This window comes from Herpailurus yagouaroundi, unplaced genomic scaffold, assembly GCF_014898765.1.
Source record: "Herpailurus yagouaroundi ecotype Mexico unplaced genomic scaffold, PumYag 215, whole genome shotgun sequence".
NCBI classification, from domain to species: Eukaryota; Metazoa; Chordata; class Mammalia; order Carnivora; family Felidae; genus Herpailurus; species Herpailurus yagouaroundi.
The window spans coordinates 5,531,158-5,545,453 of NW_024412446.1; the positions used below are offsets into that span (position 1 = coordinate 5,531,158).

The following is a 14,296-nucleotide window of genomic DNA, read 5'->3' on the forward strand; positions in this document are numbered from 1 at the left end:
GCAATCAAATGGGCACATGTTCACATTATGCCGGTATGTTAAAAGAGATTATAAAACAATGTATCTCATTCAATTCAAACAACCTAACAATAATAACAGTAGCAAACATTTACTGAGTTCCTTCCAAGTGCAAGAAACTGCCACATGCTTGACACATTATTTCCTAATTTAAACCTCACAACCACCTTCTGTGGATTAGGTTATTTTCATTGACTCTTTGTTACAAGTGAAGAAAATGAAGCTTGAAGAAGTAACTTGGCCAAGAGCTAGGAAGCAATAGCAAAGCAGAGCCCAAGAATTCAAACCCAAGCATTCTGATTTCAGAATCGGCAGACTCAATTATGTACCAAAATTTTAACTGTGGTTCTTTCTGAAGTGTGGCATTTTAGACTTTTATTCATTCTTTTGTGATTTGCTGCATTTCTACAATGAACATGAATTACTACTGTATTTTTTTTAAATAAATATCCAAATAGAGGTTGGACAATCATCTGCCAAGGCTATTGCAGAAGTGGATTTAAATAATCTCAGATTCCTTGGGAATGCAAGCTGGTGCAGCCACTCTGGAAAACAGTATGGAGGTTCCTCAAAAAACTAAAAATAGAACTACCCTACCAGCCAGCAATTGCACTACTAGGCATTTATCCACAGGATACAGGTGTGCTGTTTCAAAGGGACACATGCACCCCCATGTTTATAGCAGCACTATCGACAATAGCCAAAGTATGGAAAGAGCCCATATGTCCATCGATGGATGAATGAAAAAGATGTGAGATAGATATATATCTATATCTATCTATATATATCTATATAGATATAGATATATATAGATATAGATATATATAATGGAATATTACTCAGCAATCAAAAAGAATGAAATCTTGCCATTTGCAACTATGTGGATGGAACTGGAGGGTATTATGCTAAATGAAATTAGTCAGAGAAAGACAAAAATCATATGACTTCATTCATATGAGGAGTTTAAGAGACAAAACACATGAACATAAGGGAAGGGAAACAAATAATATAAAAACAGGGAGCGGGACAAAACAAAAGAGACTCATAAATATGGAGAACAGTTACTGGAGGGGGTGTGGGAGGGGAGATGGGCTAAATAGGTAAGGGGCATTAAGGAATCTACTCCTGAAATCATTGCTGCACTATATACTAATTTGGATGTAAATTTGAAAAAATAAAATTTAAAAAAATAATATTAATAATAATAATCTCAGATTCCTTCTAGCTAAGGATCTGTGACTAATCTGTTAGTGACTGGAATTATTTTTTTTAGAGGGCTGGCTCTAAAGAAAAAAAAAGAAACAAAAATCAATCCATTTTAAGAATTATAAAAGTTTTAGAGTGTCAGATCCTATTTCTCCTGTTTTACAGATAATGAAACAACTTGGAATTTAGATTTACATATCACAAAGGCAGTTGAGGCAGGGTAGAAACCAAAGCACAGGTCTTCACTGATCTTTGTTGCCAACATTTGACCAAAACAAAACCTACTACCTCTTCCATTCTCTACTTGCAACTTCAGTTATCAGAGGCCAAGAACAAACATAACAGGAAACACAAATGCTCCCCACCCCCCCCCCCACCTTTCAGTCCATTACCCAAAAGGAAGACCTGCCTGGAGTATAAAAGCAAAACACTTTCCCAGCCCTGAGCTGACAGAGGTTGAAGAGATATTCCAAAAGACAAGATAGTTGGGGGTGGGGGGGGGGGGTGGGGGGGGTGCTGAAAAAGTAGAGAAAGAAAGAAAGAAAGAAAGAAAGAAAGAAAGAAAGAAAGAAAGAAAAGAAAGAAAAACAGAAGTACCCAGGAATCCAATAGAATAAAGCGCTCAAATGCTACTGAAGTTTAGAGTTGCCTCAAATTTAATCAAATCCTAAATGCAATGTTCTTCAAGTTTGAAAACCAACTTTACAAAAGTGGACAAATGGTAAGATTAAAAAAAAACTGAAGTAAATACATAATCTGTACGTTCCTGTTGGTATTCTAGCAAATTCTATTCTCTCACCTTCAGAATTCATCTCTCCTCATCTAAAAATCTTCAGTGAGTATAATGCAATGCTATAAAACTAAATAAAAGGGGAACAATGTTACAACTTCTCCTAACAGCCAAAGAAGTTCTGGTAAGGTGAAAAGAAGAATGATAAATAATGAAATCAAGGATATAATGTTTAAAATGTATGTCTATTTTTATCTATTTCTAACATATGACCAGATGAGTTAGAAGGTTTCCACTTACTCTCATATGAACATAAAAGGTAAACTCTAATAACTCAACTTGGAAGAAGCAAGAATACATTCCTCATTTTACATATTTGTGCTATCTGTTCAAAAAATTTAGACCTTTTTTGTAAAGCTCTATTTACTGAAAAGTTACTGCTCTAAGGATTAACACCCACACTCTAGTTTAAATTCAATTAATTACATGTCATATGATTGTGAACAATTGCTCTGCACCTCTAGTTTTATTTTTCCTCATGCAGGGTAATAATAATATGAAACTATAATAATAACAAAGCATAAAGAAGGGATAGAAAAATACCGCATAGTATGATAATCACAGTAACACATTTTTATGACTGTTTATAGTTTCCTTTCATGTGAAAGATTCACACCTAAGATACTAAACAAGCCCATGATGTGAGCAGGGAAGGTATAATCCCCATTTTATGATAGAAACAGAAAACTGAAGTTCAGAGATGTTAAGTGACTTGTCCAAGGTTATCTTGAAAGCTACACTCAAAAGCTCTTTTTCTCACTACACAGTGTAGTGCCATCACAAATTTGAGATGGTACATTTTCTCATGCCCAAATTACTATGGAGACTACCCAAGGAAAGTCGTCAACAATTAAGCTGCAAAGGGTCACCTGAGATTGCTATGAGCAGTAATTACCCACAAAGTCACTATCTGGGTATAAAACTATGATTAAAAATAAGTTAGGTAAGGGGCGCCTGGGTGGCTCAGTCGGTTAAGCATCTGACTCTTGATTTAGGCTCAGGTCATGATCTCACAGTCGTAAGATCAAGCCTGGCGTAGGGCTCCGCGCTGGGCATAGAGTCTGCTTAAGTTCCCTCTCTCCCTCTTCCTCTACCCCACCCGCCTCCCATTTTCACACTCTCTTAAAAACGTAAGTTAGGGGGCGCCGAGGTGGCGCAGATGGTTAAGCATCTGACTCTTGATCTCTGCTCAGGTCACCATCTCATGGTTTGTTAGAGCCCCACATCAGGCTCCGTGCTGATGGTGCAGAGCCTGCTTGGGATTCTGTTTCTCCTCTCGGCCCCTCCCCCTCCCTGCGTGCATGCACTTGCACTCTCTCACTCTCAAAATAAGTAAACTTAAAAAAATGAAGCGTATGCACTCCCTCTCTCATTCTCTCTCAAAATAAGTAAGTTAGGTAAAAACCTTTTAAAGTAAATGTCTAAAACTCTTGCTGTTTACTCAATTAACTCCATGCCTCTTGCACTAGATACATCACCCTGTTTGGGGGATGTGAAATGAAGGGGTAAAGGATTTCATCAGGAAAAGTTAAGTTCTGTGAAATTCAATAGGGTAAAAAACTCAAAGCTATAAAATACGAAGAGGAACAGGCAACAGCTTGTAGACTGTAGTGGCAACCTTAAGCCAAACCAAAAGAGTGCCAATCTGTGGTTTAAGGAAAATATGTAATCTGGAACTTTGCACCTCAAGTTATTGCTACTCCAAAGTAATCAGTGCCGTTCCTAGTAAAAAGTACATGTAGGTTTAGAGGATAATTTCAATTCTCCATTATAATAGAATGGGATTCCATTTTAGCTTGGGGCTTTCTTATCTCAACAGAAGCTCTTTTGACGAGAAAGTCAATGGTTCAAAAGCCACTGTCAGAGAACTGAAGAATGTAACTATGTATCACTGGCATTTGATATTTGAGGTGGTCGAATAGGTGGGTCTACTGCAGGCCCCTGGAGAGACCTTAATAAGGACACTACCAGGGCACGTGGGTGGCTCAGCCAATTAAGTGATTTCCGTTCAGATTGTGATCTCACGGTTCAGGAGACTGAGCTCCAAATCAGGCTCTGCGCTGACAGTGTGGAGCCTGCTTGGGATTCCTGCTCTCCTCTCTCTCCGCCCCTCCCCATTCATGCTCTCTCTCAAAGAAATATTTGTTTTAATGAGAGCGCTACCAATTCCAGTTATTCATACTCTAGAATGTTAAAATTTTCTTCAGTACAACCTCTCAGAGTGCTCGGTTTACTGAAGGCCCTGGCACACAGTATGATACAGAATTTTACAGATTGCTGAAATCTTAAATTCACAGTCACTACAAAGTAAAACACCTTAACTTTTCTATTCTTCAAGGTCAAAACAAACTTTGTCTCATCTTTCCCTCACCACCCACAAGAAAATGGGGTATTCTAAAAGATGTCCTACAAATAAGCCAATGCTTTTATAAATACAAATCAATCCTCTGCAGAGAAAGACCTTAAGATGCCCATACTCTACTTCAGTATTGATTCTAAGCCTTTTAACAGTTTAAGCTGACCACAAACCTCTCCTTCTACTTCTTCTACGGAATATTCTCCTCCTTAAACTCCCTTTTTTAAAAAACGAGCCTTCTTATACCTCCTGTCCCTTGTCTTATACACACACATAACTCCCAATGAAGAACAGACTGAGGCTGAAGGAACACATCTGCAAAACACATGTTCTTAATTAATACACTGCTCACCCTTAAAAGCATGTTGTTAAAATGCAACAATAAAGAGTCTATATAGAACCCCAAAACACCAAATTTGAAGATGAAAACAAAAACGCCCCATAGCAGCCCGAGCAATCCAAAGAAAAAAGATTTAAAAATAAGGCACTACAGTATTGTGATATATCACTAACCTTTCCTTCAAGGACAAAAGTCTCCATGCTAAACACATGAAAAAATAATAATAATGAAATAAAAGAAGAGGAAGCAGATTTAAGAACCTAATTTCCTACTGTTCAAAATGTCAAATAAAATAAAGTGTAGGAATATTTTAAGATCAAATGAAACAATATTGCTGGCCCAATTCACACAGCACCTTGTAACACTTTTATATTAAACATGCTAAACTTGAGGAGCCATATAATACATTTGCTATAAATTAGATGATAAAGCAAGAAAACAGATCAATTACAGAGATCCGTGATACATAAAGATGCTCTCAGTACCGTAACAATTTGTTAATGAATGCTAAAGTAAGGTATATATATCAGCTAAGGTACATTTTGGGGGAATATCCAGAGACCAATCAATCTCCTTTATTTAGCGAAAACACAATAGTCAATAGGCTGTAAAGAACATGTGTAAATCCTACATTGAATTACTTCTAGATTTTTCAAAGTTCTTTGCAATCATTTTCCTATCAGACTACTGCAAAAAAGTCTCCTTCTGACTTACCACTAAAAGTGACAAATCCAAGATCACAAAGGTAGTTAATCAACTCTAAAGCAATTTGATTCAAAAAACATGTTCTCTCTCTGGGAGGAAATATAAGTGTAAGTTCCTCCTTAAAGCTCTCTTCAAAAAAAAAAAAAAAACCTATTCATAGGTAAAATATCATTTAACTTATAAGACCTAGGCTATTTATAAACACTACATTAAAAATTTGGTTATTTACATTTAAAACAAAGCCCAAGTCATCACTACTTTTAACCAGTCTACCTTTCAACCAGGAATCATATTAAAAAAACATTCCACCAATGATGTGCTATATGCTCACAACCATGCTGGGCACTGGGGTGACTATACGAGGATGCTAACTGAGGCGTCTTGCTTTTTAGAAAGTTTACACTCTATTTGACAAAAAGAGAAGAGCAAATACTAAGCTGTGTTCAACCAACCCTCCTGAGGGGAGAAACCCCAGGTGACAAGTACACCAAGAAGTGAGACTGCAGTGAGTTTCATCCAAAAAAAAAAACTTAATGGGAAAAATGAAGCTTGAGCTGCACAGGGAGGGATGGACAGGAATTTTAAAAGCACAAAGGAGGAATGAAAGCATGCAGGCAGGGGCTGGCATCAACAAAGGCTGAGAGACAGGAATAAGCATGATATATACAGAAGAGACTGAGCCAACCTGTCTGGGACACAGGTGCATGCTGAGGCATAATGAGAAATAGTTGGGTAAATCAAGTGGAGTCAGCTCCCAATGGACTGTGAAGGCAACATGGAAATGCTGTTAAAATATTAAAATCATCTAATATCTAAACTAGATAGAGAACCTTAGAGATTCTCTAGTTGATTCTTTTCTGACAGATGAGGAGAATCTAGGATCCACAGACATCTAATGGCTAGCATAAGGACAGAGAAAGTAAATAGCAGAACAAAACTCAGACCCCATTTAGGAATCCCAGTTCAGTGACAGGCAGCATAGTTTGACAGGGAAAGCAAATCTGTTCAAGGATTCATGAGCACATCAGTATATAAGGATCTGCAAACATACAGACATACAAGACAGTACTGTGTCTTATGAATTCCAGTAGACTGGTTTCCAGGGGTAATAGAACACCACAGCGGCACTACCATTGAGCAAAAACCACTATGTTTTGCCAGAAGGAATCATTTTCAAGAAAGCAGCAATCCAGAAGGAAAGCAGAGGCAGAAGCTAGTTTTCAGCTATAAAGGAAATGAGTGGATAAACAGTAGAGGCAGCAGGTATCTGGCAACAAAAAGAAGAAAAAAAAACTGATCCACTGAGAGAAAGCTACAGGACCAAGTAAATGCTTGAGAAAAGAAATCTTAGTAAGTTTGAAGGTGAAAAGGCAGGCACTCACACAAAAATTAAATCGGATGCTAAATAAGGTAAGGGGAGTGAGGGAGCATAGAGAACTAATTAAGGATCAGTTGGAAGAAATTTTTTTAAATAGGAATTCCAGAATAAGGAATAAGCATTTTTTCCTCACCACAAAATACCCCTCACCAAAAGAGTACTCACTTTCAACTACCTTTAAGGCCTTATAAAAATGGCAGACCAGGCTTTAAGAAACAAAGCTACGAGATTTTTTTTTAATCCAAAACAGCTTCAAAGTTTTACAAATCTACTTAGCCAATTAACATGTGGTGTATAACTTCAAAGACATTTGTCAATCATTTTACACTGCATGAGTTTCACGCGACATATTCAAAGCACATTCCAATTAGCATCCAATTTACAGTAACTGATATGCCATTGTTTCAAATCAAAAATCAGAGTTTATTCTCTAATATGTTCTTAAATATGGGGGGTGAGGGGGTATATACTGTTTTTACTTGACCAGATATGGAATACATGAGCGCTTAAATGAACATATTTACAACAAATCATTTGGGGATACCTTTTTTTCAATTTGTTAAAAAAAAAAAATTCAAATAAGCACAGTTTTCTTCTATGCCGCTTCAGAAACAAAGTCCTACAGAACCAGAGGGGCACAGAGAGCTAGGTGGGGCATGTGACAAAGTTTTCTCTAATTCATTAATAGTAACCTAATAAGCCACAATTTAGAGCTACACGCCTAAAATATACCAGTATCAATTTAGAAACGTAATATTCAGCACCATAAAGGCAGGTTAAGGAAAAGCAGAAGATGTAACTGATAACATTGATTCAGCTGCGCCTGGATGGCTCAGTCAGTTAAGCGTAGGGCTTTTAATTTCAGCTCAGGTCATGATCTCAAGGTTTGTGAGACAGAGCCCCACTCTGGCTCCACACTGACAGCGTGGAGTCTACTTGGGATTCTCCCTCCCTCTCCCCCACCTCCTTGTGTTTGCAAGGGCGCGCGCACGCATGCGTGCCGTGCGCATGCGCTCTGTCTCTCTCAAAAATGAATAAGCTTTAAAAAGAAACCTCAAGGGCGCTTGGGTGGCTCACTCAGTTAAGTGTCCGACCTCAGCTCAGGTCATGATCTCAGTCTGTGAGTTTGAGCCCCATGTCGGGCTCTGTGCCGACAGTTCAGAGCCTGGAGCCTGCTTTGGGTTCTGTGTCTCCCTCTCTCTCTCTCCCTCCCCCAGTCACACTCTGTCTCCCACTCTCTCAGTAAATAAACAAACATTAACTTTTTTTTAAACTCATCATTCTTTACAAAAATAAATAAATAACTGATACATTCACTCCGCTTTCTGGCCATCCACCTTTGCAACTGCCATTTCCCTAACCAAGGACATAATTACTTTTAAGATTGGTAAGAATCATTCAACTTAGGCCATAAATATTAGGTTTAGGTGCAATACTAGCAGGTTACAGCAATTTCATTTTACCCACTTGGAAATAAGGGCTTAAGCTCACAATGTCAAGATGGAACACTGCCACTTCTCTTAACTGGGTCTACCGCATCAAGTTGCCAAGCAATACCCATCAGAGTACAAAACGTTATCGGCAGTGGCTAGTAATGCATTTCTGCTTACATCACCACAAATATTAGAAGTCCAACCAAACCATCAATTCAGTCATAAACAGAGTTGCTACCTTTAGACTTGCATACGCTCTCAGGCTCAACATACACATGTCTTAGCTGTAATAAAAAGCAGCCTGTATCCCTCTGGACCCGCTGAAACAAAGTACAGACAATATACCCCAAATTTAAAACTTTTAGAAATAGCTGAGACTAATTATACAAATACCTCTCCCTACACGTGGGGCTTTTTCTCCCCTCAATAAAATGTGAACTCTTCTCCCTTAACTATACTTAAGGGGTTATTAAAACAAATCCTATGAGATACTTTTCAGAAAAAGTATCCCTGACTGTTCAGCATTCAATACATTTCGTACTGAGGCTCTTGTTATTAGGTCTGCCACGTGACCTTGGAAAGTCATTTAATATCTCTGTGCCTCGGTTTTCTCACTTTCCAACCTCAAGGTAATCTCTAATTTGAATTAAACGTTTATTACTACTATAGTAAATTAAGGTATGTAAGTACCTTATGTTAAACATTGAAAAGCCTTAGACTTCTGTATGGCAAAGTCAGTGGTCTTTAACCTAAGAGAAGAATGTGAGGAATAATTTGCCCTACGTATCTTTCTCTTAATTACCACATAAGGAATACATTAAAAATGCTTCCGTTTAAAACTCTTACATCCTTAATTTTTAACAGATGGTGGCGAGTTTGATTCCACAATATTCATAACAACGCAAACAACAAAGCCTAAGGTCTTTTAACACTGGAGACAAAAAGAAGGAAATATTTACTTGTGTTACTGGGAATATAATAAGAATCGTTCTTTTAAATTTAGAAAACTATATTTTTTTTGTAGGTGGCAGATAAGCCTAGGGATCAACAGGTAAGAAGTGAAGAAATAAAGTTTAAAAATTGGGGAAAAAACTAATAAAAAAATTGGAGAACAACAATGGTAGTGTGAACACTTCAAATTCCTGCATCCATATTATGCTGTCCACAAGGTTTAGACTTGGGGTTCTTCCGTGTGCCTTTAAAATCCTTTTTCGGGGCGCCTGGGTGGCGCAGTCGGTTAAGCGTCCGACTTCAGCCAGGTCACGATCTCGCGGTCCGTGAGTTCGAGCCCCGCGTCAGGCTCTGGGCTGACGGCTCAGAGCCTGGAGCCTGTTTCCGATTCTGTGTCTCCCTCTCTCTCTGCCCCTCCCCCGTTCATGCTCTGTCTCTCTCTGTCCCAAATTGAAAAAATAAATAAAATAAAATCCTTTTTCAAGATTACATAAAGTCTCTTCTATCAAGTTTTAAATCGAATGCTCTATCAATAACACAATGCAATGTATGCAGTAACATTTTACTTCCTCAGATAGATCAGTAGTACAGTTGGTTTACAAGCTTTTTGGTCTGGAAGCAGAAGAGGGATGGGGGAAACAACACGCTACAAGCCCCTGACAGCTTTGTAATTCTATTCTACCTAGGTAGTTTCAACTTCCTTCTCAATCCTGCTGCCTATCCCAAATATCTTTCGGGTAGGTCAGCAACACTGGGAGTCCTGTAAGGAAACCTTTGTGGATCCAGTAAAAGTGGAGCCCTCCCCTGCCCCTCCATTCAGCTCCCATAATCACTTTTACGATTGTATCCAGTCAACAAAATAGATTGATTCAACCTTAACATGTCCCTCATCACAGGAAGCCCAGGGCAGAACTGCAGCTGCAAAAAAAGCATCCCTGTAAACTATCCCCAACTAACCGCAGCAACACAAAGTTAAACTAATTCCCACTGACAAAAGGCTCCGTGTGCATTCATTCTGCTCAGCCTCAGGATCCAGCGTGTGAAGCTCAAGGAATAAAAAGGCACCTCCCCAAGCTATGAAACTTTTATTTTTCCACCCCAAATATTCTCAATGAAAGTTCTCTTGTGAAGCAAGAGGTGAGAGTTAAAAACAACAACACAACACCAGCAGAATTATCGGCTCCAGGACCACCTCCCAGCTGTCCCTGCTCTCCCGTTGTCAGGGGCTCCGTTGTCAGGCACTTTTCCTGGCACCCTGCTCCCCTTACTCCCCAAGATTCTCACTCAAGAAAGCCCTATTCACATTCTCAGACCGCTGGCAAAATAAAGGGTGAAACTGCAATTCTTAAGGAAGGAAAAAAAAAAAAAAGGGAAAAATATTTCAGAAGCAGAAGGGAACGAGCACCATGGTTTCTACTACAACATGTAAATGCCAGTCTTGTCTCATCAGGATATGGGGGGACGCCCAAGTGGGGTACCAAAAAGACGTGCATTGAGTGTGCACTTGGAGCTCTCAGGGCACGCTGAGACCAGGGAGCAGAAAGTAAGAAAACCTGTGCTTTCCCTGCTTCTACTCTTCCCCGTCCAAGAGAGGAAGCTGAAGAAACTGGGGGAGGGGCGGGATGTTATCGTTCTCCCATTGGGGGTACACAAGACAGGCCTGGGGGTTCCTCCAGGGACTCACCCCCAGTTCGGAGGTCCACTGAGGGAAGAGGAAACCCCTAAACGTTACCCACCTCCGTTCAAACAAACAAACAAACAAAAGTAAGGGAGGGGGAAATGATTAAATCCAGATGGAGAGCCCCTGCAAGCGCCCCCAGGTCACTCATCCTCATTAGCAAGCGGAAGGGCTGGGATAAAGAGGATGGAGGGTCCGAGGGGTGGTCAGGGAAGAGGCCCCACCCCCCGACTTAGGAGGGAAGGGGAGCCCGAGCCACCAGCCGTCCCCTCCTTCCCCGCACCTCCCCCCTAGGCCACCCCCTCTAGTTCCCCCCTTCCTCTCCTCCAGAGCCCGAGGCAGCCGCGGGGGAGGCGGCTGCTCCTTCCTCCCCTCACCCACTCCGCCCCCACCCCCACTTCGCTCCCACCTCCCGCCCGCCGAGGGCCCGTTACCTGCTCGTCGAAGCGGCTGACCACGGCCTGGACCCATTCCACCGGCCTGTGCGCGGCCATGTCCTCCCCGCGGCCGGGGGGCGGCGGAGGGACGGGCCGGCCGGCGCCCAGGGCCGGGAAGAGGGCGGGGAGCGGGGGCCGAGGTGAAGGCAGAGGCGAGGAGAGGGTCCGAGGAGTGCGGGCTCCGAACGTTCCCACGGGGGTGGGGATGGGGGGCCTGCGCGGAGCCGGGAGGGGGACAGGGGAAGGGGGCGTTGGCGAGGAGGCAGGGGGAAGGGGGGCGGGGGAGGGGGACCCGGGGAGGGGAGGGGGCCTCTTGGTCGCTCTCCCCACTAGCGCCGTCTCCCCTCAGCCATCACAGTCCGAGACGCCGCCATGACACCCCACCGGAAGTGGGATCCTTTCCACGGCCCGGGGAGAGGGAGAGCGAGCGAGCTTGAGATTGAGAGCGCGGCTGGGAAAGGGGAGGGGGAAGCGAGAGGGAAGGCGGCCTGCCGCGCATGCGCCCGTGCCGGCCGGTTTCATTAATGAAAAAGCGAGTCCTCCTGGAGGTGACGTCACCTAACTCCTCCGGGCCCGGAGGCGCGCGTCCCTCTTCGCCGCCGGGCTCACCTAGACTCTGGCTCTGGGTTCGGCCGGCGACGGTCCGTGCCGACCCGGGAGCATCCGCTCGCATCCCCACCGCCACAAGAGGCTCCCCCTCCCCCGCCGGCCTCAGGGTTTGGATTGCTCCCCGGGTTGGAAGTTAGGGGGCCGCGGAGCTAGCGTTTCTCCCAGGGCGCAGATCTCTGCGGCTGATCTGGGGGGGCTGTGCAAGGGTCCCTCTCTGCCTTAAGCTCTCACAAAAAAATAAAGTACACAATCTCCGGTTTCCAGGTCCTTCGTAGCTAGCTAGTATAAACTGCTGAGAAACGGGGGAAATAAGGCCAAGACAGATACAATTTTTTTTTTTTTTTTTTTAACTGTCTGTGTTAAATCCCAGTTCCTAGACGCGATGGCGGTCAAAGTGCTCAGACTCCGGAATGCAGTCCGGACTTCCTCTGCTGAACAGATAGGCATCCAAGTTAATAAAACTTTTGCACGGTTGATACAGATTCAAGTTGCACCATCCTCAAAAATCCTCTAAGGGCTTCCATACATTATTGATTCAACATTCATCATCTCATTTAAATCTTTCAATGAACCTTTCCAATAGGTATTACCCTCATCTAACAGATTTGCCTGAAGTCTCAGAGTTGGTAGGTGACAGAGTCAGCATGCAAACCCGGGTGGTTTGACTCCAAAGACAGTAGAGACAGACTGTGGTTCTCCAGAAACAATGGGGTTCCCTATACCCTTAATACCACAGTTAAAATGATTTCGTGTGAAATTGGTTTTCCAGGGAGAGGATTACATCCAAAACAATGATCTACCTATATCGGACATGAATTTTGGAATGAGCTATTTTTGAGATTATCTTCCTCAATACACTTTACTTAGGATAATCTTAAAATGAGTTTCCACATTCTGAGCACACACTAATCAGCCACTTAGGCCGCATGATATGGTAACTAATCAGGTGATAAGGCAGAGCAAAACTAGTATTTTACATTTACTACAAAAAAAAAAAAAAAATTCTCTAAGCCAGTATCCCATGCACAGAGATATCCAGGAGAGAAGTTTCCAACCTTTGCTGGCTGGTGATTGTCTAAAATACATATTAAATTAATACTTCATTCCACTAGAATGAGAGGAAAGGGTCTAGGTGGCTCTGTTGTCCATTCTCTAAGGATGCCATATGAATACCAACTAATGTCTTTTAGATGATGTCAGAAATGATGGTGACAATGTTAAAGAAAAGGATGTTAAATGAATGTCCATCTGTGCCCTTCCCAACTAAAACCCCCCAGAAAGCTCTCACTCGTACCTCCAGAGAGTATCCCAATGCCTGTACTTCACTGCTAAACTTCCAGACCTGCAATCTTCCTCTCCTTTTCTCATGCTTCCTCTGAAAGTTCCCAATTACTTTCTTGTTGCCATGGCTCTTTGCCTATTCCCTTCACCTTCCCTAGCCTGGATGCAAATATCTAAACCCTCGGCTCCCTTGGCTCCAGGAGCATTACATTCCTGAGGTCCCTTTGTGCTTCTCTTTCCTGTGCTTCCCCAGATTCCCCATTCCTCCCTAACTCTAGGCAAAAAACACTCAAACTTCAGTCCTTGGCCCTCTGCTCTTGCTTTTCTCAGGCTCCAGCCAGCAGTAATTCACTAATTCATCCTAATCTGCACTTCCTGTCCTGTTGCCCCCACTGATTGCCAAGCTTCTCATAACACTTGGAGTGTTAACACTAGGCTTCACTCCGACTTCCTCTCCAATTAAATTCATTCCATTCTGCTGAATCAATATTAAGCGCCCAAACACCTATTGTATAGACCACGCACCATGTCAGGTAGTGCATACCACCGCAGGGATTCTACCCAAAAATGCCAAAACAGGTAACGCGTACATACTGTGGTGAACTAAGGGGCACATCCCCCCAGTTAAAGGGGCAGCTGTCACTCAATTACTGCTGCCATGCAAGAATACTGACCCAGTGTTGCTCGATCTTCCCCTTGATCAATAGAAGCTGGAAATCTGAGTTTACATATACACTCTTCCAATTTTTACATAGTGGCAGCCTTTTCACATTTTTTAAAACCTTGTGCAGCCAAACAAACTACATCTGCTGTCTGAATTTTGAGCACCAGCTTGACTAGCTCTGAGCTAGGAAGGATATGGCTTCAGAGTAGAAGTGAATTAGACTGTGCCCTAACATCCCAGTTCTGCATGGTCCAACACAAGAGTGTTCGAGAGGACTACTGGCACTTGGTATAGGTTTAAATGCATCACTCTTGTCAACTCTACTCAAATAAAAAATAATAAAATTAATCCAAATAAAATAAATCCAGCACTCTCGGTTGTTCTCTCTGTTTTGGTCACACGGCAGTCTCTGCCAATTTTGTCTTCAGGGGTCTCGTTCCAGGAGCATTC

At 42.1% G+C, this 14,296-nt stretch overlaps 1 protein-coding gene across 1 annotated transcript in view; it reads right to left on the minus strand.

Moving 5' to 3' along the window:
* NF1 (neurofibromin 1) overlaps positions 1-11,721 on the minus strand; it is a 258,016-nt gene extending 246,295 nt beyond the window's left edge. Inside the window, exon 1 of the mRNA XM_040455091.1 lies at positions 11,290-11,721. Coding sequence (XP_040311025.1) covers positions 11,290-11,349 — 60 coding nt within the window. The 5' untranslated portion in view covers positions 11,350-11,721. The remainder of the gene's footprint in view (positions 1-11,289) is intronic.
* Positions 11,722-14,296: the final 2,575 nt, after the last annotated feature.